The 23,045-nt window shown below is 42.2% G+C and overlaps 1 protein-coding gene across 1 annotated transcript in view; it reads left to right on the forward strand.

Annotated features, from left to right (window-relative positions):
* Positions 1–23,045, forward strand: part of EXOC4 (exocyst complex component 4) — a 431,485-nt gene that overhangs the window by 294,340 nt on the left and 114,100 nt on the right. The window contains exon 12 of the mRNA XM_009290434.1: positions 21,431–21,650. Coding sequence (XP_009288709.1) covers positions 21,431–21,650 — 220 coding nt within the window. The remainder of the gene's footprint in view (positions 1–21,430; positions 21,651–23,045) is intronic.

A 23,045-nucleotide genomic window follows, 5' to 3' on the forward strand; every position in this document is an offset into this window, starting at 1 on the left:
TCTTTCTTTCTTTCTTTCTTTCTTTCTTTCTTTCTTTCTTTCTTTCTTTCTTTCTTTCTTTCTTTCTTTCTTTCTTTCTTTCTTTCTTTCTTTCTTTCTTTCTTTCTTTCTTTCTTTCTTTCTTTCTTTCTTTCTTTCTTTCTTTCTTTCTTTCTTTCTTTCTTTCTTTCTTTCTTTCTTTCTTTCTTTCTTTCTTTCTTTCTTTCTTTCTTTCTTTCTTTCTTTCTTTCTTTCTTTCTTTCTTTCTTTCTTTCTTTCTTTCTTTCTTTCTTTCTTTCTTTCTTTCTTTCTTTCTTTCTTTCTTTCTTTCTTTCTTTCTTTCTTTCTTTCTTTCTTTCTTTCTTTCTTTCTTTCTTTCTTTCTTTCTTTCTTTCTTTCTTTCTTTCTTTCTTTCTTTCTTTCTTTCTTTCTTTCTTTCTTTCTTTCTTTCTTTCTTTCTTTCTTTCTTTCTTTCTTTCTTTCTTTCTTTCTTTCTTTCTTTCTCTCTCTCTCTCTAACTTTTTAACCATTAGGAATATTGATTTCACAGTTGTAATTTCTAAGTTCCTCCAAATGGAAGATACCTACCACATTTTCTAGCCATGTTGGACCTGTTGGGCAAATAGGGATGAAAGTCTATTTTCAAAGATCAGGCAGGCTTGTGGACTTGTAAGATAAAGACGAGATCTACTGAGTAGGAGGGGGCTGCTTTATCATGCAGGAGGATTTCTGGCTGTAACTGCCCTTCAAGTTTGAAGCACTCAAGGCTTTACCTTATCCTGAGTCGGCATGTTTTCCCCATTTTCTTTAGTGTCCATTTTACCTGGGGTCCTAGAGATACACCACTAAAGTAAACAGATGATAAGGACATCAAAAATATGTTCAGCAGCCATGTACACAGCCGTACTACTCTGAAGTATTTAATCATGTACTCTCTCTCCAGTTACTCTCGTCCCAAGCTGCTTTTCTTTCTAAACTGTTCTTCTTCTCCTGCCTGATTCATCAGAGGCTGCCACAGTCCAAGATGTCAGGAGCTCGCCCTTCCCCTCCACGTGCACATTGCGATGATGGTTTGCACCACGCTGTCCAGCTGCAGGAAGAGTGACTTTAGGCAGGACGACTGCGGTTTATGCGCAGATAAGCAATGGTGACCTGCAGTTGTGGGAAAGGAGATAGCAAATCAGAAGATATCTTAATCTGCTTCGTACAGGGTTAAGTTAAGATTTAAGTTAAGCTTTAGTATGTACCGCATCTATTTTATGCCCAAAAATAGATCAGATGCTCTCTGTGGATTCATTGGGGAAATTATCCCTTATAACTCTAATTTAAAAAAAGAAGGGAAAAAAAAATAATCCAAAAGCTAAGAAACCCCAGGAGCTGCAAAGATACGAACAGATAAGGTTGTCCCTATTTTCAGCAAAAATGAGTAATTGGCTCATTAAGCGTGGGTATGGGCTCTCTCGTATTCCGGCTTTCCAGGCATCATGCACGCTTGTGGCAAAGACACACTCATTTAAAAATACATGGTCTGAGAAGACTTTGGGGAAATTCAGAGGGCTGACTGTCATTCAGAGCTCAGGTTCTTTGAATCGGGCAGTGCCAACCCAGAAAGGACGGTATGTATGTTGAAGCACAGGCTTCGAATAGAAAAAGTCTTGCCAAACTGGAAATAATGATGGAAAAAAAAAAATAGGATGTACTTCAAAAGCAGCAAACAAAAGGTACAAAACAGCGGTTGTGCACACTGAGAGTTGGTCTGCGCGTGGGTCGGCAATGCCATGTCCTTTAAAAAAGAGGGAAAGTCAAAGTCCTGCTGGGATGTCCTTGTGTTGGCATGGCCCTCCAAGACACGAGGCAGTTCTTCGCCTTCTTCAACAATAAGAGCCAAGTGATGTCTTCTGCTCACAGGCGTTGTGGTACGGATTTGCATTATCACCACCAACTCATCATCTAGGAATTTGGGAGGGAGAGGGATGGTTTGTGTCGTCTTCGTTGTTTTCTAGTCTCTATGCCTATGGAAGTCAGCTTGAAACTGTGACCAAGATGAAGCCTAAAGGCTCGTAAATAGGAAAGAAATGAAAAAGAAAGAAGCCTATTTTTTAATTCTTACAATTTTTAGATTGATTCATTTGAGTCTGACTCATTCTTTCATGTTTATGAGAGGCCGTATCGTACGTCTGTAGAGTTGTCAAGTCCAGCTGTGGTGCTGTGTACATAAAACTAATAGCAACATTTATTTTAGGACAAATATTAAAGGAACAAATCATGATACTACAGACTTTTTTTTTTTTTTACTTTTTATCTTTTCTTATCCATGCCTGATCTAAAACATCTCTTCTTCTTTTTAATGACTGGAGAGAATAAATGGGATTATTTTTTGTGTGGCTTCTGCTCCAGTCACCAGTTTTGAATGTCCAAGGGAGAGCCTATAGAAAATGTGGCAGACTGCAAAAGTGTGTTCTCCCACTCTTTTTTGTTTGTTTTGCCTGTGAAAACAGTAGGGTTGTTAACAGTAGATCATGTTATAGATGCTGCAGCCATTGTAGTTGTTCTCTACTAGTGGACTTCAGTTTGGGCCAACACCTACCTGTCTTTTCTGGGTCTGTGCTACTTCACAGAGACCAAATATCATCCAATTTTTCAGCTTGGGAGACATCATTCTGTTTTTTAAAAGGTAAAAAACTAATTTAGTACATGGACACATCCCCTCCCCAGAACTGATGTGGTTCCACTAAGCTGAAATGAAATGGTGAGAAAGAGCATCCCAAGAATTGACCCCTCCACACACCTTGGCCTGGATTAACTCATGTCAGTGGGGTCAAAAAAGGCATCTTTGAGCTTTTCTCTGCATAAAATTCTCTGTATTCATAAGGGACAGAGTCCTGAAAAATTGAAAGCCTCTCTGCAATCAGCATTTTACATCAGTGCCGTTCTAGGTCCAAGATGACTCAGAAGCAAGTTGTGGGTAACTGAGCCATGCTTTGAATCTACGGCTTTAGCAAGGGAGTGGGAGGACAGGAGGCAATGAAGGGGCTGTGATCCCTGGTGATATGCCAGGAGAAGAGCTAGATGTCACCTGGACCTTCTGAGATACCCAGAGTCTCACTAGCACAGGGACAGCGCTTGTCTGATGTCCCTACCCACAGCAGTGGGGTTGGAAGTAGATGGTCTTTAAAGGTCCCTTCCAACCCAAACCATTCTGTGATTGTGATCTCTTTGTCTGTGTTTACGCGAATGTTTAAGTGTTAAGTTAATGCTTCAGTGTAGCATACAGCTGCTAACACAAGATCCTGTCCTCTCCTCCATTCCCTCTTGCTGCTTCTTTACTGTCTCTCCACTTGCTGCAGAACTAGCACCACCAGCCCCTGGCAGACCGTGACGCCCCATTTGTGTTAAACCAGTGTTGACCATGAACATCCTGGAAGACTTTGCATGTTACGAGGCATTTTGGCCAACTGGCTAAATAACGAGTGTTTGCTAACGCAGCTCTTAAATCTGATATTGCTCCTCTGCAGCGAGAGCGATCCCACCTTGGCCGCTGCATTGTGCTAAATCAAGCAACAGCAGCCCTGAGTGCTTGGTTATTGCTGCGGGAGTGGAAAGCAGGACTTCCAGACAAAAGAAATATGTCTTCCAGTATGGACATAAGGAATCCAATCAAGGCAGCATTAGAGAAGCACAAAGGAAAGGCTTGGCTTAAGGCACCTCTGAGACTCCAACTGCCCCCAGTTGAGAGTTCTGGCAGGGAGGTCCATGGACTAAATATTCCTGGAGACTGAAATACACATTCACCCAAAAGGTGTCTTCTTCAGGTCACAGGTGATGTGTGCTGGCACAGGAATGTAGGGAAAGCTTCTCATCTTTCCAGCTGTACTGGGCTGAAGCGGAGCCTAATTATCAATGCTGATAATCTGGCTCTTTGGGGTACAAGAATAAATTCCTAGATATTTTTGCAGTCCGGTAAGACTTATGGCTGCAGAGGGTGAAGTGCAAATGCCATATTTCCAAATACAGCTTTCCATGTCAGGATTTCACCATCACAGTGCTTTAACATATGTATTTTCAAATGCCAATGATGATTTGGGGCATTTTAGTTGATGATGTTTTGCCCAGAAAGCTTCATTGTCAAAAAGCAAATTTAAGTACTTTCTGAAGGTAGGGCTCCTTTAAGTTATCTGGTATATGACACCTAAAATTGATATATTCTGAAAATGTATTTCTTTACAAGAATAAATTTGGCATAATAATAAATTTGGAATAATAATAAATTATTCACAGCATTCAAGCACTATTCACATTATTAGTTAGAGAAAAAAAGATGAAATGCAGAGGACTGAAATGATTTGCACAGGCTGGCTGAGTTAGGACAAGTATTAGGATCCTGATTCCTGGTGCAGTTTTACAGTGCAGGAAAATAAAATTTGTGGAAAAAATCTAAAATAAAACTGCTGCAACATCCATCCTATCCATGAAGTTGCAGAATCTGCATTGCTACATTTCCCATAGTTGTACACATATTTTTTCCTGAAAAATTGAAAAAAATTGAGAGTTGTAAGAAGAGAATGTGAAGAAACTGAGCACAATTTACAATGCAGTTAGCCACAAAGGTAGGATTTTATATCAGAAGAACATAGTCATATTTCGTAAGATTGCTGCTGAATAATATCTTCACGGTTCTCGGTATTTACTTCCACCTATTTCGTCTTCCCAAGCTCATAGGACTTGCTCTGAGGTTTGTCATGCCTTGGAGGAATATAAACACGAGGCTTTATTTACAGGGTGACTTTGGAACGCAGGCTGGGAGAACGCCTGCCCCTATTGCTGTAAGAAACATCCTCGTAGCCCAATAAATGTGTGGGTTTTGCCATCCCTAGCAGAAGGCCACAAGCTTTGAGCTGACCCTGTGTTAGTGCTGTTGTAACTGGACTAATAAGAAGTCTTTGCTGGATTTTGATAGATAGTTAAGAGTTAATTAGGCTAACGGCTTCCTGGCTCTGTACAAGTGGTGTGTCCCTTTTGCAAATACTAAGATTCTGAGCGTAACACCACAGCCCGTCACAGTACACTTTCTAGCTGGGAAGTTGAGATACCAGAAAGCTGCCATCCCATTTCAACTGGAGTGATGCTGGCTGGCAGGGCAGGGTGGGATCGCCATGGACGAAAGCCTGTTTTATCAGCCCATCTGTTACATATCCTTAATTAGTGTAATTCCCATACAGTCATAAACAGGAGTTTCCCCATCCTTGCTGAAATTTTATGCACGTTTCAGAGGAGAGTTCCTCTTCCAACTCGTAACGTTGCAGGAGATCTCACAGATGCGGGGAAGCACAGTTCACATCACCTTATGCCATCGAAAATGATTTAACCTGTGCGTTTGCAAGCATTGATATATGGTAGTGGGAGGACAAAGTCATCCGCAGAGTCACTGTTAGCGGTGCCGGGCAGTTTGTGTCCCACGTTGCGGGATGGAAAGGCTCTACAACCTCCGTAACATCTTACTGGCCTCTTCCAGCCCTGATTTGTGAGCTTGGTAAGCAGTGCGTCTAGTCGATATGCTGCGTTCAGTTCTCCTGTTCTGCGTCTGTGTCTAAAGATAATTTTATCTCACTCTAAAACATGGGTCCTTTGATCTGATAGTCTGTAATGAAGAGCCGTAGTGTGCCTTAGACTGTTCTTACAGCCCCATTTTATAAAATTACATGTTTACAGAATGAAATGCTTTGCTCATCTGTGCAAAGTAATTATAGGATAATAAAACTGATACACATGAACATAAAATGACGTGTACCAGGGTCAGAAAATAGTTTTCCCAATGGCAGTACAACCCTTATAAGTTTATGCTGTGTTTTACAGCAACTTCACTTACTTTATTAGGCTAATGAATTATGTGTGTTTTATAAGGATCACTCCGTGGACAGAAACCAACTGTCTGGGCAGAAGACATCATCTGTCAGTAATTCCTCGTTTCAATTTTTAAGATCAGGAGTTGAAAAAAATGTCATACACAAATGGAACTACACAGGGAATTAGTTTAACTAGTTAAATTAGCTTAATTTGGAAGAATGTAACTCCTGGTGTCGGAAATTGTTGAGGACATTGAAGCAGATACCCTCACTCTTTTCAGAAGAGGAATGAGATCCTTAATGGAGGTACAGCATCCAATTTGTCCAGATTTGCTGCCTCCAGTAGGACAGCATTGTTGCTCAGGTCCATTGTGATGCAAATCCATTTTCCTCATTAGCTTGGGCCAGATCCTGGATGCCAAATGATGTGGATGATCAGAGGCAATTCAGATACCTGCTTTTCATCTGTATTTACTCTGGAAGCTGTTTCTGTTTTCCCCAAACGCATTCTGCAGGCATCTCTCCTTGTGAAACAAGCCCACTGAGCCTCATCTCAACCCTTCAGAGAAATGGCGGTGGCTGCTGAAATTGTGGTGTAATTTCCCTGCCATAAAGATCTTCAAGGGCATATGGTAAACTTTCCGTCATTTCTTTTTCTGCAGCTCTGGCTCTGTAGACAAGGTGTGCACTTATTAATGACTAGAGCTTGGAGCACAGCTGGTTCTTTGATCACTTTTTCTTGCCTTCCTAAATAGCAATATTAGCGTGCCCCAATTGAGTTAAGTTTTTCTGCCAGTTTACTAATGAATGTGATTAGGTTGAAGCTGTGTGTAGCTTAACATCGCCCGGCTTGATTTGTAATCTAGATCTCGAAAGTGCAATATCTTTACACTGGCAGCTATTTATACACAGGATCGTTGCGTTCCTGTGCACGTAGCTGTAACTCAGCAGCACGGACACAGCTACGTTGGGTGCCAGATCTGTGGCATGAAAGGCGCTGAGCTTTCCTCTGTGGTGTTGCATGCCCGAGGTCAGTGAGAAAGTAAAGTAATTGTGCTCAGATTGCACTCTAATATTTGTGTGCTTGCTTACCTGGGTGTCTTGGGGTGAATTGTATTGTGCATACTCTTGTCTCATAATTTTAGTGTGATTGAGTATGGCTAAAACCCAACCCAACTCAGTAGCATCTCAGGTCAGCTCTGTGCTCTACACGATAATCAGTAGGGATCCCCTTCTGTTTTCTGGAGGTTACTTGCACACGTTGAGAAAAAATATCATTTATTTGCATTATTTGATCTCTTAACTGACAAATGGGGGGAGCTGAATTAGCTATAGTAACTGAAATCTCCTCGAAGGTCCCCCTGGGTCAGACGGAGGAGTACCAGAGGCACTAGCGCATCTTTTTATTGGAGGTCAATATATTAATTCTCTCCCTGGGGCTCTCAAACCAACATCTTTCCTCACTTCTCAATTCCCTTTACAGAGCAACAGGTATTCATTACGACAGGCTGATAAGGAACAAGAATCTTCAAAGGAGTCTTCGTATTTATTTACTCATTGCTCCTAATTTTGACGTGGCCCTAGGCTTATCGTGTTTGTCCTCAGAAGAGGGAAAGAATAGGCAGATGGGCTTACTGCAGAATATAGTTACTCCCTAATCAGTAAGGAACAGAATAATTTAGAAAAGATGATGATGTACTTAATGACTATGTTGTTTTCCTCAAACCAAGACCATAAAATTGTTACCCTCATTAAAGAGCTCTAAAGTTGCCTGCTTAAAGTGACTCACCACGTTAATGCTTCCCTCCTTCTCCTGCAGTCACCCCCCTGTTCACTACAACTGTGCTTTTATGGGTCCTGGTACCCTCTGGGCATTGCTGTTCATACTGGGATGGCAGAGAGTCTCAAGATCCTGCCAAATGGAGTCGTTATCCTCGGTGATGAGGAAGGCAAAAGAGGAACCCAAGTCATTGCAGCATGGGTCTGGCCAATTCCCTCATTAATAGACCTGACCGTTGGGTGGTCTACGTGTTTCTTGGGTCTGCCCGTGACTTGGCTATGGAGACGCTGTGACCTTAGGAGGCTTTTATGGTCTCGTTTCTAGGCCTGTTGCACGCATACATCCTGTTCCTGCGTGTTCAGCAATGGCTAGCTACTCTTTGCCTCAGTTTCCTTACTTATAAAAATCGCCTCTTTTACTTACACTAATATTCTATGGTGTGTGAGTAGACTTGCACCGTTGGTGAATGTGACTCTTACTGAAACACAGGGCAACTTCCTTGATTAGCCAAATATTGTCCCATCCAGATTCTCAAGTCAGGCAGTAAGGTATATGGAAATGATCTAGGATCTGTGTTGTTCTCCATCTGATGTGTTTTAGGGCCATATCTTTGACAGCTTTGGGTACAAGATTAAAAAGTGGAAAGGAGGGTTAAGGGTTGAACTTGACATTGACTGGGATAGAGGGACTTAATGCTCTGCCACAGATTTCTGGGGTGATGGTGTCTTATTTCCTACGATAAAATGGAAGTGGTCTGGGCATGTGAAGAGAGCAGGGACGTCCATGGAACTGCATTTCCCAAATACTTGCAAGGACATGGGGCTGTGGCGTGTTACCATCCTACAACTGGCAGTTGGACTGGGCCTCCTGGCCATTTCTCCATGTTGGCTAAAAGGAAAGCCAACTGCTGCAGAGAGGACAGCCAGAATCACTCATCAGCCCTTCACTGTAGATGCCACAGTGTTGCGATGCCTAAGTTAGGTGCCTGCAGCAGGACGTCGAAACTTGGCTCTACGTGCTCCTGGAGGCAGTAGGTCCATCAAGCCCCGATACTCCAGGGCATCCACGGGTGAGCCCTGGGGTTACGATCTCTGGTTTGGGCTTTTCATTTGCCCCGATGTGTTTTTTGGAGTAACCCCTGATTTAAGTGATTTGTCCTACCCCCGGCCGCACGCCGGAGGCTAATCAGTCAGTTGGATGATAATGAAAGATTGCGCCATCTGTCTGCTTATTTAATGGAGTGTCAGCACATAGCAAATAGGAAGTAATTGGATTGACAGACACAGAGCCAGTTATTAGACTGTTTGCTATCTGATTGGGAAAAGCAGAGGAGCGGAGAGGTGTAGCAAAGCTCATCTGATAGTGTCTGTTGTTGTAAGCGCGCGCAATCTGCCACACCAAATTCACGGGCTTTGAAACCGCTGGCTGGTTGGAGTTGTTCCTCGCTGCCGTCCGCTCCAAAGCCATCCCTGCATTGGTATTACAAATCATTATAATGCAATCTAATAAAAAACAGTTTGCATAAAGATGGTGCCCATATATAAAGCTGTCACCACAGCTACTCTATTAATAGAGCCATTTTAAAGATTTATAGTCAGCATATGTTACTTTTTACAGGGGCCAGATTGAGAGCTGTGGGGGTTGAGCACGAAGAATGTACCGCCAGATCAGATTTAAAAATAATATGAATAATAAGTTAATTTTTACAAAGCTGTTGTGCTCAGGAGAGAACGTGAAGTTGAGGGGGGGTGTCATTACGTGGTCAACAAACTGAATGTGATACGGCATTAAAGGAAATAATAGGATTTGATAATACGAAAAGCTAAAGTTAGTGAACTTCATATTTCAGATCCCTTTGTGTAATAGGATGACAGTCTATGATGGTTCTGTTAACATCTTTATTGATGCATGATGCTAAAGTGTTTTATACGCATTCAATGAAACCCGACAATATTCCTATGTGATAGGCAGCAATTCATTTAGAATTGACCGTAAAGATTGTTGAAAATTGTAACGCTTTTTAAGCAAGGCTGCATGTATTTTCTACCTTGCACAGTACTGAACTCATCAGTAGTAGTGAAATTGTGTTACCTGCTGTAGTTTCATGGGAAGTAAAGCATTGCCCTTACTTTTACAGTAAGTTAGAAACAGAAGAAGTGGTGGGATCCTGCAGATTTGACTTTGTCTCATGGGCAGAAAGTGCCTCTAAGCGTACACGTGCCCTGGGTTCACGTAAAATAAATACATCGCAGAACTTTGAGAGAGAGAGAGATTGATTGACCATGGTTAGTACATTTATCTTCTGGCTTCTGCAGGATTGGATTTAAATTACAAATGGATCGACAGTGGGTAATTTAGTTCAGTGGTCATTTTGGATTATCATCTCCATCATGAAGCAATCTCGTAACTTTGAGGCAACTGGCAGGCTGTGCTCAACGTCGGTCTAGTTTGGGGCTGGAAGCTTACGGTTTCAGGGACTGGAGCAGAGAGATTTGGTGATGCAGCTTCAGAAGAGCAAAGGGGTGGCTGGTTATAGGAGCTGTGTATATACTCGGTTCGGTATAAACTTAAAACACATAAAATAATTTTTATTTATTTTTTCAATGACAAATGATAAAGTAGTAGCTCATCAAAGCTGTGTTTCGGGCTGAAGGTGAAGCGTGTTGCCATGGCTGCTGAGCTGCACATCACAGCTCTGCTGTCCCCATTCGCTGGAGGTGCAGCGTTTTACATTTTCCTCTTCCCTGGATGTGCACAGTTGGGGTTTGTTGGCATCTTCATGATACCGTACCCTTCTGCAGTTTTGACGATCTCTTGCTTTGCAAACAATCATTGCTTGTTGCAGTAATGGGGAAACTGAGGCTCTTCATACCCAAACAGCCCCAAAAAGTTCCTCAATAAATTATGAAGAGACAAAAACATTTGACCACAGGTTTTCTGCTTCCAGCCTCACATTGTAAAGAACCTGTACCTGCTCAAAAGGATTAAAAGGAGGTTCGCGGCGTATAGGGAATAAAGCTACTTTATATTTGTTCTCAAAATGAACTCAGAGGCCTCATAGCGTAGTTAGGAGTCTGTAGGGGGTGAGCAGAATAAAAGTGGAAGTCATCTCTCAAAAGCACCCGTGTAGCTTGGGCTGATACAAGACTGCATTCCATGCTGGTGTGTGTAGCTGCGCACGCGCAGACACGCGCGCAGCTCCACCAAAATGCAGCCTCGTGGAGGGGAGCAAACATAACCCGCTGCTCAACGGTGACATCTGAAGAGGTTTTTGTCTCGGTGCTGCGGGGTGAGAACCTGTGTCTTAACAAATATGCTGCGGAGGGTCTTTAGGATCTGAAAAAAGCTCTAGTTTTTCAGGTTTGATCTAAAAGATCTCTGCAAAGACGTGGAGCAAACTGAATTCATCTGCTCTAGGGGGATGAAAGGTCAATGCCAAGGGATGGCTTTTGCAAGGAGCCACAGACAGTATGTTGCTTTTACATCCCATACTGTGCTATACGTACCGAAGCCACCATTCTCCGCTTTATGTCGAGGTGCTCTCAGGGAGAAGGTGTGAGTTTATAGATTTCTCTGATGAGATGTACGCCTTGTAGGACAAATAAATCGCTCCAAAGCCCCAGATCCCTCCAGTATTTTTATGGGCTGGGAGTTCAGAAGGAAATGAAGAGGCCAAACTGCAGCTGTATTTTGGTTGTAGAAGACAGGCAAGTCTTCTCTTTACTCAGTGTTTGTTAGTAAGCATTGCCTTCTAATGCTTGTTGCTTAAAATGTGCTCCTTGGGGTGTTTTTTAGATTGATGCTGAAAGTCACGTCAGTGTTCAGGCATGTGCCAGCTGTGTTGTCACCCATAGTTAGGATTCTTGCTTGCTGGTTATTGCGAATAATCAAAATGTCAAGCAGTCATTCTGCCTCGGTAATAAAAAACGATGCATTGCTAAAGCAATGTTACTGATCACTTTTTAAGCAGACAGGCAACATGGGTGGGAAAATGGTATGGAAAGCAGATCAAGGACCATCAGCATCAGGACAGGGCAAGGTGAGGAGAGGACTGACAGTGAATCCTGTATCTGGGCATAGACTTGCAACAACCAAGTGACAATGACTTAGTGCCTACCAACTGCATGTTCCTGGGCCCTTTCTGGATGCCAAATAAACCATGGGTCACGCTTTAATTCCAGGTCAAACAGGGTTGGACACGTCCAACCACTTACCGCAGCTTGGCTGATGAGCCCTAACTCAACGTTGGAGATCATCTCTCCTCACCAAGCAGATGGAAGTGCTTTTGCCCACATAGAGTGGGCAAAAAGACCACTGGTCTAGGTCTTTAGACCTTGGTCTAAAGCGGATCAGGTGCATCACGTGCAAGGTACTGCCCAGTGCTCATGGGGAGGGGCGTAAATCCCCAAAACCTCCACCAGCGACTGCTGCCATAGCTCCAGCTTGTGTTGTGTTCCCTGTAGCACTCATGATTCGTATTTCAGGTGCATCCGCATTAACAGAACGAGCTGATGTGATTCATGCTTGAGTTACTCTTCTTTTGCCTGCCTTCGAAGAGGAGCAGCTGTACCGCATCTGCTCTCGGAGGGAGCTGCTCATGGGTCTTCCAGACGTATAAATGCTATATGCAGATTTATGGCGCTGGTAATTGCTCTGTTTCATCTGCAGAAAGGGAAATAACATCTTTGCAAGAATGGTGTCTGGAGATAGAAGAGGAGTAAAGTTAGATTTTCGCTGCTGTAAATTCACAGGCCAATGGATTGGTTTTTAACTCTGCAGACTAATGCCTTTAGAAATTTACAATTAGGCTCAAAATCTACCCAGTTTCTATTTCTTAAGTAACGTAGCCCTGTTTCAGTGGTCTGTACAGTGTATTTTCCCATGTTTTGCCCAGGACTGTGATGTTGATACACATTTCACAGCCTTCGTTTCACAGTAACGACTCAGAGTTACACCGTTTTGTTCCTTTTGAAACTCAGTTTCTCTGAGAGGGACACAAAACTCCAGGCTGCTCCTCATTCAGATTTACCACTTTTGGAAAAATCACACCTGGCTATTAGCTGAGGTTTGGCAGCTGATGGAAATGCAGCCGCTTCTTGAAGTTCACTTGTGCCCTCGCAAGAGATGAGAGGATAGAGACCACGAGATGCGAGCATCAGTCCAACCACTGCGCCAGAAACCTTCCATCGGGTGGTCTCTCGCTAATGTTTGCCATGCATGAATTACCTTGTGCCAGCTTCGTCGAGGAAATCATTAGTCCTGTAGATGAGATTTACCTCTGACAAGATGAAAATTAAAAGCAAGGAAGAGGCTTTGCGGCGGTGCACCCACTTCACCTCTGCTCAGCTGGATCGGAGCAGAAGGATGTTTTCATTCATGCCCTTGCTGGTTAATGAAGATGTTCAGCTACAACAGCAACCCCAAAAGCAAATAAAAGTAGTTTGGAGGCCATGAGACGGGGAATGGAAATGTGGGGTGCTGTTCAAATTATGCAGTTGAAAAGGTTGAAATTAGCATGTTAAAATTTGCCTTCAAGGTTCAGCCTCCCCAACAAAAATCCACTGTGGTTCTGCTGCTGCTGCTCATGGTTCTGGCTCGGTGAGAGGCATCTGACCTGTAGGGTGTGAGATATGCATTTCTATACATTATGAAGCTTTAGATCGAATTAGTTCTGGCTCTGCATCTTACAGTCCAAATACTAGCCAATATTCCCCTCTGGAGACATCAGAAGAAATTGCACCTGGTCTGTCCTGAGGTAGTTGCACTAAGACAGAAAGTTGTGTTCTTCAGGTGATAGGTGAGCATTAAACAAGCAATATTCTTAGCACGAGATGATAGCTAAATTATAATTTTTTTTTTCTGAGTGTGTGTTGTGTTTGTAGTACCTCAGAGGCAAGGAAATACTTATTTTTATATCACACCGGCATGGGAAGGAGGTATTTCCTACCTCAATCTCATGGATGAGCAACTACAACACAGAAATCAATTCTTCAAAGCTCATATTTTTTAGCTACTGTTTAAAAAAAGAAGTTCTGGACTCTCATCTTCCAGCGCTAAAGCTGTCAGCGTTATGGGGACATACTCAGAAGCCTTCACATTAACCAAAAGAGCGATATCAAGGAGTCGAGCTTTTTTTGATGGGGGATTTCAGTTCGGATAGGGGAGGGACTGAAGTGATGGGGACTGACAGTATAATCTGGACATTTGCCCGAAACAGCCCGTCAAACTCAGCTTGGTGTTGCGGTCACCAGTCTGGCTGGTACTGCCAGTAACTTGTGTTAAGCTGAAACCTTAATATTTTAGTGAAAAATGCCCAAAACTTAGTGTTTTCTGTTAACAGTAGTAGTTTTGCATTGTCATTACCTTCCTGGATGTTTTCTATGCTATATAATATTTAAAAATAGCAGAAAATTAATGCTTTTTGTCTGATATTTGCTGGGTTTTTGTCTGTTCTTGCTAAGATTTTAAATGCACTTAGCGTAGCTAAATCTCCATTGAGTGTCTCAGAGCTGTTTACACTTTTTTATGATAATTATAATTTTAATCACATTTTGGGTCACCTAGAGAAGAGCTTAAACCTTTATTCCTGCTGTTGTCCCCTGCATACAGCTCCCTTTGGACTTACTTCATACAGAAGCAGCTCTATTATCTTGCATATAGCCACAATATTTATCAGCAGTGTGCTCCGCAGTGAAATATCAATCCTGGGGTAACTGATAATGTAACCAAAATAGTTCTCTGTAGTCAAGTTTTTATGCAAAATAATGTGTTTTCTGTTACTTTTGTACCTATTTGATTGCTCTTCAGTAACAAACGATCTCTGGTCTATGTGCTGCAGTGAATTTTTTAATTTCATTTTATTTATTGTATTCTGTACGTGTGTAATGGTCAACACCTTTTGGTACGGGAGCATCAGTAGGTCTCACTTTGGCAGAGAAGAGAGGAGTCAGAGGATGGGCTAGACTGCGGGACGGATGAGAAGTAGGTTTTAGTCCAACTAGATCATTATGTGAGCTGAATATACTGAAATAATTGCTCAAGAGCAGCGGTACCAGTTTGGTTGCACATAGTTACTGAAATCGCCTCTTTGCCTGGCAACGTTATCACAAGGGTGGTAAATTAGGAATCGGAGCTGTACCTTGTTGGTTATCAAAGAGCTTGGCAGGAGAACATCATCTTTGACTGTCCCTTCTGTTGACCCTCTCCCAAAACGCCCGCTGTTGGGGCGGGCAGGCTTTCTGGATGGGGAATGAACAACCGGGGATCTTCCAGGTGCCTTTCTTAGTTTGAATGTGTCTTCAAACCTTCAAGAACGTATAGTCTTGGATATTTTGTCTCTAATTGCACGGAATCTAAACAACCAGTTTGGGATTTGCCGTTCTGTCAGTAACCAGTATCTAGTTCAAAGGATTTCTGACATTTCATCAGTATTTCCTTACTTTGTGTAAGCTCACCAAAAGGTTCATTCCAGGTACTTGGACATTTTATGACTAAGACAGAGGGAAGAGAACAGTTTAGGATCATACAAAAATGAAACAGCTGAAAGGTAAATTTGGGCTGAATGTCTGTAAAAATTTTCTTAATAAGGTTTTGGAATATTTTATTTTTTTGCTGTCAATTCATTTTTTTGAGGAGGGAATTTCAGATAATAATATCGTCATCATTAAAAAAGGAATAGTTGATGTTATGCACTTTCAATGACATGTCTTCAGTTTCATTTAATGATATTTTAGAAGACATCTGCTAACAAGAAGACAGAAGAAAGCCTAGGGAAGGTGAGAGTTGTAGGTTTCTAAATCAATCCATATAGCTTTTTTAAGTTTTATGGGTTTTATTACACACTTTCAGCCTAGGTAAGACAGTCCTCGTAGCCAATTAAGTTGTGAGTTAGAATGAATGAAATTTTCTGAAACAGTTTGCCTTCTTTTTTCTTTTTTAATCCAAATGACTGTCATTACCAAAAGATCCTTCATTTTACTGAAAGTGCTTTTCTGTCTAAGGGGAATGCCTAATTGCAGCCGCAAATCACCTCAAATGCTTTCACAGGAGGATAAAACAAGTTAAAAATTATGCATCATTTTGAAAATGCAGGTTCTGAATTCAGGATAAGACGCAGACTTCTATTTTTTTTTTCCTGTCTGCTCTCTTCAAGAACTCCATCCTGGCCAGACATCTCATAAAAGTGTCCTTCAGACCAGTGAGAACCCTACAAGCTTTTTTAGGATTTCAGGCAATTTCCAGGGCTATCTATAGTGACCGTTATCCAAAATCTGGTGACACACCTCGCTCTGCATTTTTATTCAGAGAAAGCATCTTTGCATTTTACAGGTCTGACATATACGGCGGTTATGTTAAATAACTGTAATTGTTCAGCATTAGGGGAATTTTCTATCCTGAATGTTCCACGTGGCTCATTCTCTCGTGTTTGGAGAATACACCCCATGGCATGTTAACCTTTATAGGTTTTCCTTCAGTTTTTGTGTGCCGGTGAGAGAATATTTTAAATGCAGGTGTTGATACTGTTTCAGAAACCCTACTAAATTACACCTGAATGGTTCTTTTTCGAGTAGAATAATCAGAGCAAATGGAAAGTGAATCAAAGCTGTTCCTCCAAGGCCTTCTTTATGGCCCCTTTTTACAGTGAGCCATATCTCAAATTTCACTCCTTGGAGAGTAAAAAGAATATATTTCCAGGGCTATCTACAGTGACCGTTATCCAAAATCTGGTGACACACCTCGCTCTGCATTTTTATTCAGAGAAAGCATCTTTGCATTTTACAGGTCTGACATATACGGCGGTTATGTTAAATAACTGTAAAATTGTTCAGTTAGGGGAATTTTCTATCCTGAATGTTCCACGTGGCTCATTCTCTCGTGTTTGGAGAATACACCCCATGGCATGTTAACCTTTATAGGTTTTCCTTCAGTTTTTGTGTGCTGGTGAGAGAATATTTTAAATGCAGGTGTTGATACTGTTTCAGAAACCCTACTAAATTACACCTGAATGGTTCTTTTTCGAGTAGAATAATCAGAGCAAATGGAAAGTGAATCAAAGCCGTTCCTCCAAGGCCTTCTTTATGGCCCCTTTTTACAGTGAGCCATATCTCAAATTTCACTCCTTGGAGAGTAAAAAGAATATAGTAGGGTATAAAAGGGCTCAGTGACACAGCCTTTCACCATCGCAATGTTTTTTGATTGAGTTTTTTTTGGTCATTTGGATTTACGCACGTGCGGGTGTGTCCAAAACCCATTCAAAGAATCATGTCCAGACCTTCCCTGGTGCTCCGCTTTATTCAAATGCCGAAAAGTTTTCTACACTTTGATTTTTACACGTTTTATATAAGTGTGTCTTTGACCAAAATGTGATTTCTTACCATGTACGCCGGTTCACACACAGACATAAACGTTGATCTCTGGGATAGCCATGGGTCAAATTGCTTTTTTGACATCTTAATAGTTACATGGATAGCTTGTATGAGTGGGGTGGGAACATTTTTGGAAAGTACTCAGAATATTTTTTTAGATGCTGTTAAACATTTTCTTCTTTATAAAAGCTGAATTATGTTTGAATAAGTTAACCAGCAGTATTTGAAATTTAAATAAATAAATAGCACAGTGTGTGACTGTGAATGTATGTGTATGTGTCTGCCAAGCAGAAAATAGAGAATATCTGTTAGGTCTTTAATGCCACCCAATACTTCCCATTTTGAAAACTTCATTTTCAGTTTCTTGTAATTTGGCTGGTCTTGCATTGCCAACTGGGGCTAAATATTTTTTTAGAAAAATGTGTCTGAAATACTTGTTCTTTCTGGGAACGAGGAGAAGAAATACATCGTACATGTTGGCAAATTCTGGTGACCTTTTCTTTGGCTGGGAATTTGCATCTTCACATTCCTCAGTAAGAACTGTTGTGTAAAGGGTGCACCTTTTGCCCTTCCTCGAAAATACACCAAAATTTGGCTTAGTTATACACCTTTGAAGAAGTGTAATGCTCACACTCTCATAAGAGGCTTCCAGTTTGCAGCAGTTGAAGTTCCTGATGGGCATGATGCTGCCCGTAGCTAACCAGGACCAAGCTAAGGGCAAGGACTTTGCAAAGGTGCTGGTCCCTGAGGCGAGGACTGCCTCCCCTTGCAACGTTTTTTGGGCTCCTGTACCTGCTGGGCTCCTGGAGGAGGATGCTTCCTGATGTAAGTGCCAAGAAGAGAGGAGAAATGTAGGATGAGCAAGCGGGACTGGGAACCAAGGAAAATAAGAGAACTGGTGGCCAAATTCCCACAAACAGGAGTCATAGGAAGAAATGAGAAGGCAGGAAGAATGAATCCTGGAAGCGATGCAAACGGCCCCATGGGACTTTGTGGCAGAAGTGTCTCACTTGGTGTCACAGTGATTCCCGCGGATGACAATTGGCTGCTGGTGTGTGTTACTCCAGTCACGCGGCAGAGAGTTGTAAAGTCCCAACGCTGTGACATTCACCGTGCGAACACTGACCATCCTGTTCCTAGGACAAGACAAGGATCTGCTGATAAGAGCAATACTGTGCCATTGTGTAATTAAGAATTACACCATGATGTCATGCACAGCAGGCCAAATTAAGGTGGCACAAGCAACCCCAATCCTTGCTTTTGACTTTGCATCCTTAATTCTCTTAAGAAATACATAAAATTAATGTTTTCCATTAGATTAATGTGTTCTTAATGGCATTCTGAATAATCCTCCCAATACAGAACACGCAGGGTGCATCACTGTTGCAATATAATGTGCTAGAAGGATTCCTGACGCAAATCTGCTGTACATCTGTATCTGGAGCCTTGTGATGCTTGCTTGGGCACCCCGGTCGTGTGCTCAGTGGGGTTTTCCTCTTGGTGGGCCGTAGCTTGGAGCTGCACGGTGGCTGCCTCAGGTGCTCCATTGGCAGAGCAGATGTGGAACTTATCCTGACCGGTGAAGACATGGTGAGGTCATCCTTGAACCATAGCAGATTGTAGCAAATTGGATCTCACTTGTCCTTCTTTTAGGCTGTACTAAGTGGTAAAGTACTTGTACCATTGGAGTATCAAATTTCTGAACTCTTAGGGCTGTTCCCTACTCTAAGAGATGCTCTGACATCCATACTACATTTTTCTTTACCTTTTCTCTACTTCCATTTCCTTTGGTAGAGATCTTTTGATTAATGAAGACTTCAGAAATTATCCATTTTTCATTACCATTTTCATTTAATCACGCTATCCTTGAACATTCAAATTTAAGGTCTCTCATCCATATCCTCTAGTCCTCCATGCTGTGCACAGTTTCCTTCTTAATAACTTTTTCCTGATATCGAGTTTAAATCTGCTTTCCTAAGCTCTTGGCCATTTGTTCTTTATCACAAGTGTTGCTGAGCACTCATAAAATCTCCTCTCGCAGAGTCATTGCTATCTAGCAGCTTTCTCGTAATCTGTGATTACTTTATGGTTTGTATCAAGTAAAATATGGATATATTTTTGATCCTTACCAGTATTAAGCAAAGCACTGTTGTCTTGTTTATGCTAAGAAATTAAAGCTTATTAGAACATGTCAACCATCAGGACTGAGTTCTCTAATCAAGGTGAACTTTGCTGGAGATTAGGAGAGATGTGAAATGGTGATTAATGCCAGGTACTGGGAATCAAAAATTCTTGATTACACCTTTCGCTAGCACTGACCTTTCCTACGGCCTTGCACAAGCAATTTAGTCTCTGGTATAGGAAACACTTAGAAACACCATCAAGCTATTGCGGGATAAGGAGTTGCCGTAGGTCAGCACATCTGAGCTCTAATAGTTTGCTGCTAGTTTATACGTGACTATTCTCCCTCTAAAAGTTTTCTTCAATTTATGTTGGTTTAGCCATTTTTAAGCATGTGCTGGATTTTAAAAGTGTTTAAAAGTTGTTCCCTTCACTTCACTGCACGTTGCTCGTTTCAAATTCAAGCTGCCCTGCCTCTCCTTTCCCATCTGAAAGAGGTATAATGGTATTTGGCTGCATGGTGCAGGTATTGTAAGAGTTAATTCACCTTTTTTTGTGAGTTCTGTGCGTCAAAAGTGCTGTGTAAATAAGCTTATAAAGAAAGAGTGATTTATTGGCAGACATTGAAAGATATGGTAAGTTAGTTTAATATGGTCCCATCAACCTTGACAATGTTCCCTTACGGACATCAGCGGTTGTCACTCGAAGCTGGTGACATTAGGTCTGTTATTTCAGAGATAAGCTCGGTGGTGGTCTCTCTGCTCTCTTCCAGGATGGCTCCACTGTTTCCCTGTTTGATAAAGCCGATTCACATTATCGATCTGTGAAAGCCAGGGAATAGAACTGCCATCCTTTGCACTTCTCTCCACGCAGCACCTCTCTTTGGAGAGGCAATCTTCAAACTTAACTGCGAATGGGTCCCCCCGCGGAAGCAATAGCTGCATCGGTCCAAATGTGTCACTCTAGACTGATGGAGTTACCTAAAGTCTGCACCTAGTCTGCACCCTAAAGCAGATGCTTTAGGGAGCAAATTGTTCAGATTTGGAAGGCATCATGCTACTAAAATTGACAGGAGCTCCTCAGTCAGTCCTCTGAAGGGAAGCTGCCTCCTCTGGAGTGCTGAACATGGAGGTAGAAAATTACGGACAATTAAGCAGACCTCGTTGAAGTGTTTGGGAAAATGGTTGGTGGTAAGGCATCTCTAATAAATGCTAACCGCGCTGGAACTGTTAGAAATGTCTTACGCAGAAAAAAAGTCTTTCCTTGTGAAGAAGAGGTGGCTTTCGGGATGCAGAGGGTGTTGCTACATATATTGGGAGATCCAAGGTCAAACACTTGCTTCTGCTGCTGCCGTGTAAAACAAAGATAAAGACAATCCCAGCCTGTCCAGGAGTGGGATTAAAATATAAACGATTGCAAGGCACTTGCATGCATCGATGAAGAGGGCTGTGTAAACACCATACACATTTCTCCCTTTTGGACAGCATGTCTCAATCCATTATGACTCCTGATACTCAATTCCTTATTATTTCGATACGTACAATTTTGAAAGGAAGACTAATTTCATTGCCTCAGATGTAAGTTAAAGAACTGACAAGGTAATTTCTAGAAGAAACTCCAATGTGTTAAACAGATGGCATCACTGAGATAAAGATATTTTGCAGGAGGAGATGGCAAACATTTTGTGTTAAAATATTCCCAGAATCGGCATGCCGTTCTGCGTACTCAGGAATGGGATCCTAGGATGAAACAATAACACATAATAAAAATATAGCATAATGCAGACATACATAATGCAGTATGATATCAGCATAATACATATGCATTGCTTTTTCCAGTGATATCTCTAGACTTCGAGCTGGAATATACTGCTGTTCAGTTTAGAGATGGGGAACCCATCTGTGGGAATTGAGTGACCAACCCCAGAAGGAAGTTTGTCTTTTCAAAGGGATTTCTGGCATCCTGAATTTTTTTTACAGGGGGTTTATTTTTAAAAAGACATCTTTCCAGTATGTCTCAAGTAGAGCAGTCGGTGATTTTTGGACCGATAAATGCAAATCGTGCCCGGGTTGTGGACTTTCACCAATTCCCCATTTTGTCTGTTCTTCTGCAGCCGTTGAATCTTTGTCTCACCAGCTGTTGGCATTTTATGTAAATTCTTTTTTTGAAGGCTACCTTATAGACCTTTTCTACTCTTCATGCCTCGTGTCGGCGCAGTCTATAGTCATTCCCCCACTGCTGGTCCTTAGCTCTGAGATGTAGGAATGGCAAAGGCAACGCTAACACATTTAGAATAACTACATGGTTTAACTGCATTGCATTCTTCCCCTTCTGTTTTCCAGATTTATCCAGGAGATAGAGCACGCCATGGAGCTTGGCCCAACCAAGCAGTGTCCGCTCCGCGAGTTCCTCACCATGTACATCAAGAACATCTTCCTCAGTCAGGTCCTGGCTGAGATCAATAAAGAGATCGAAGGCGTCACAAAGGCATCTGATCCCCTGAAAATACTGGCTAATGCGGATACCATGAAGATCCTAGGTGTGCAGCGGCCCCTTCTGCAGGTAGGAGCTGAGTGAACTGCTAATACATCCCTTACTGTCCATGTCTAGACATGACCTGGCTATATATCCAATGAGGAAAGACATTGTTGGAGCGGGTCCAGAGGAGGGCCACAAAGATGATCAGGGGGCTGGAGCACCTCCCCTGTGAGGACAGGCTGAGAGAGTTGGGGTTGTTCAGCCTACAGAAGAGAAGGCTCCGGGGAGACCTTATAGCAGCCTTCCAGTACTTAAAGGGGCCTACAAGAAAGATGGGGAAGGACTCTTTATCAGGGAGTGTAGTGATAGGACGAGGGGTAACGATTTTAAACTGAAAGAGGGTAGATTTAGATTAGGTATTAGGAAGAAATTGCTGTGTGGGTGGTGAGACACTGGCACAGGTTGCCCAGAGAAGTTGTGGATGCCCCATCCCTGGAAGTGTTCAAGGTCAGGTTGGACGGGGCTCTGAGCAACCTGATCTAGTGGAAGGTGTCCCTGCCCATGGCAGGGGGGTTGGAATTCAGTGATCCCTTCCAACCCAAACCATTCTATGATTCTATGACCCACAAAATTTGTCTCAACACTGAGTCTGTAACTGCGATCTGTTCCAGTGTCACTGCTCATATAGTCTTTCCTCTTCCAGTCTCTGTATGCAGGTGGGTAGGTATACATACATTAAGCGCTCTTATGTTTTGCTTGTGCAAGAGCGTATGTCTCTCTTGGTAAATATGTTAAGCTAACAGCAAACTTTGCATCTTGCCGGGCATGTGCCATTATTAAAGCAGCTTGTAGCCATCGAGAAAAATCGTTACCGGCTTTCTTACCCCCTAACCATAGAAGTTTGTTTTCAAGATTTTCAATAATGGGTGCCTCCTCTAGAAAGTTCTGGGGACATTTGCAAATCATAGAGCCGTGTCATCGGACTAAATACACGTGCCAAACTACCAGGAGGAGCAAAGATGAGGTCTGCTGCCTCCCAAGTGCAGTGTGTTTGTGATTGATGTGACGCTGCTGCAGCGAGGCAGCTGTATTGCTTCCTCAGCCAGATAAGAGAGATTTGAGAGATTTGGCTTTGAAGTTAGGGTATTTGTATGAGAAGTCTTTTTTGAAACAGCTTTTTGAGCTCTAATGTGGAGTAGTGATAATAACAACAAGCACGGTTCTCATCCCAACTACATGGGTAACAGGACAGCATGGAAGCCCCCCCCAAAGAATTCTGAATTATATGTGTTGCGTGGGACTGAAAGGAATGAACTGACTGTCAGCTCTGACTCTTGCTGTGATTTGGGTCAAGCTCTTTTAATCCTTTTAAATTATTCCCTCTTATCTGTAAAATCGTCTCCTCGGGGATGAATAATATTGGCAATGTTCTTAGGAAGTATCACACATCTCCCAAGGTTTATATGGCCACTTTCTATC

This window comes from Aptenodytes forsteri, unplaced genomic scaffold, assembly GCF_000699145.1.
Source record: "Aptenodytes forsteri isolate BGI_AS27 unplaced genomic scaffold, ASM69914v1 Scaffold173, whole genome shotgun sequence".
NCBI lineage: Eukaryota > Metazoa > Chordata > Aves > Sphenisciformes > Spheniscidae > Aptenodytes > Aptenodytes forsteri.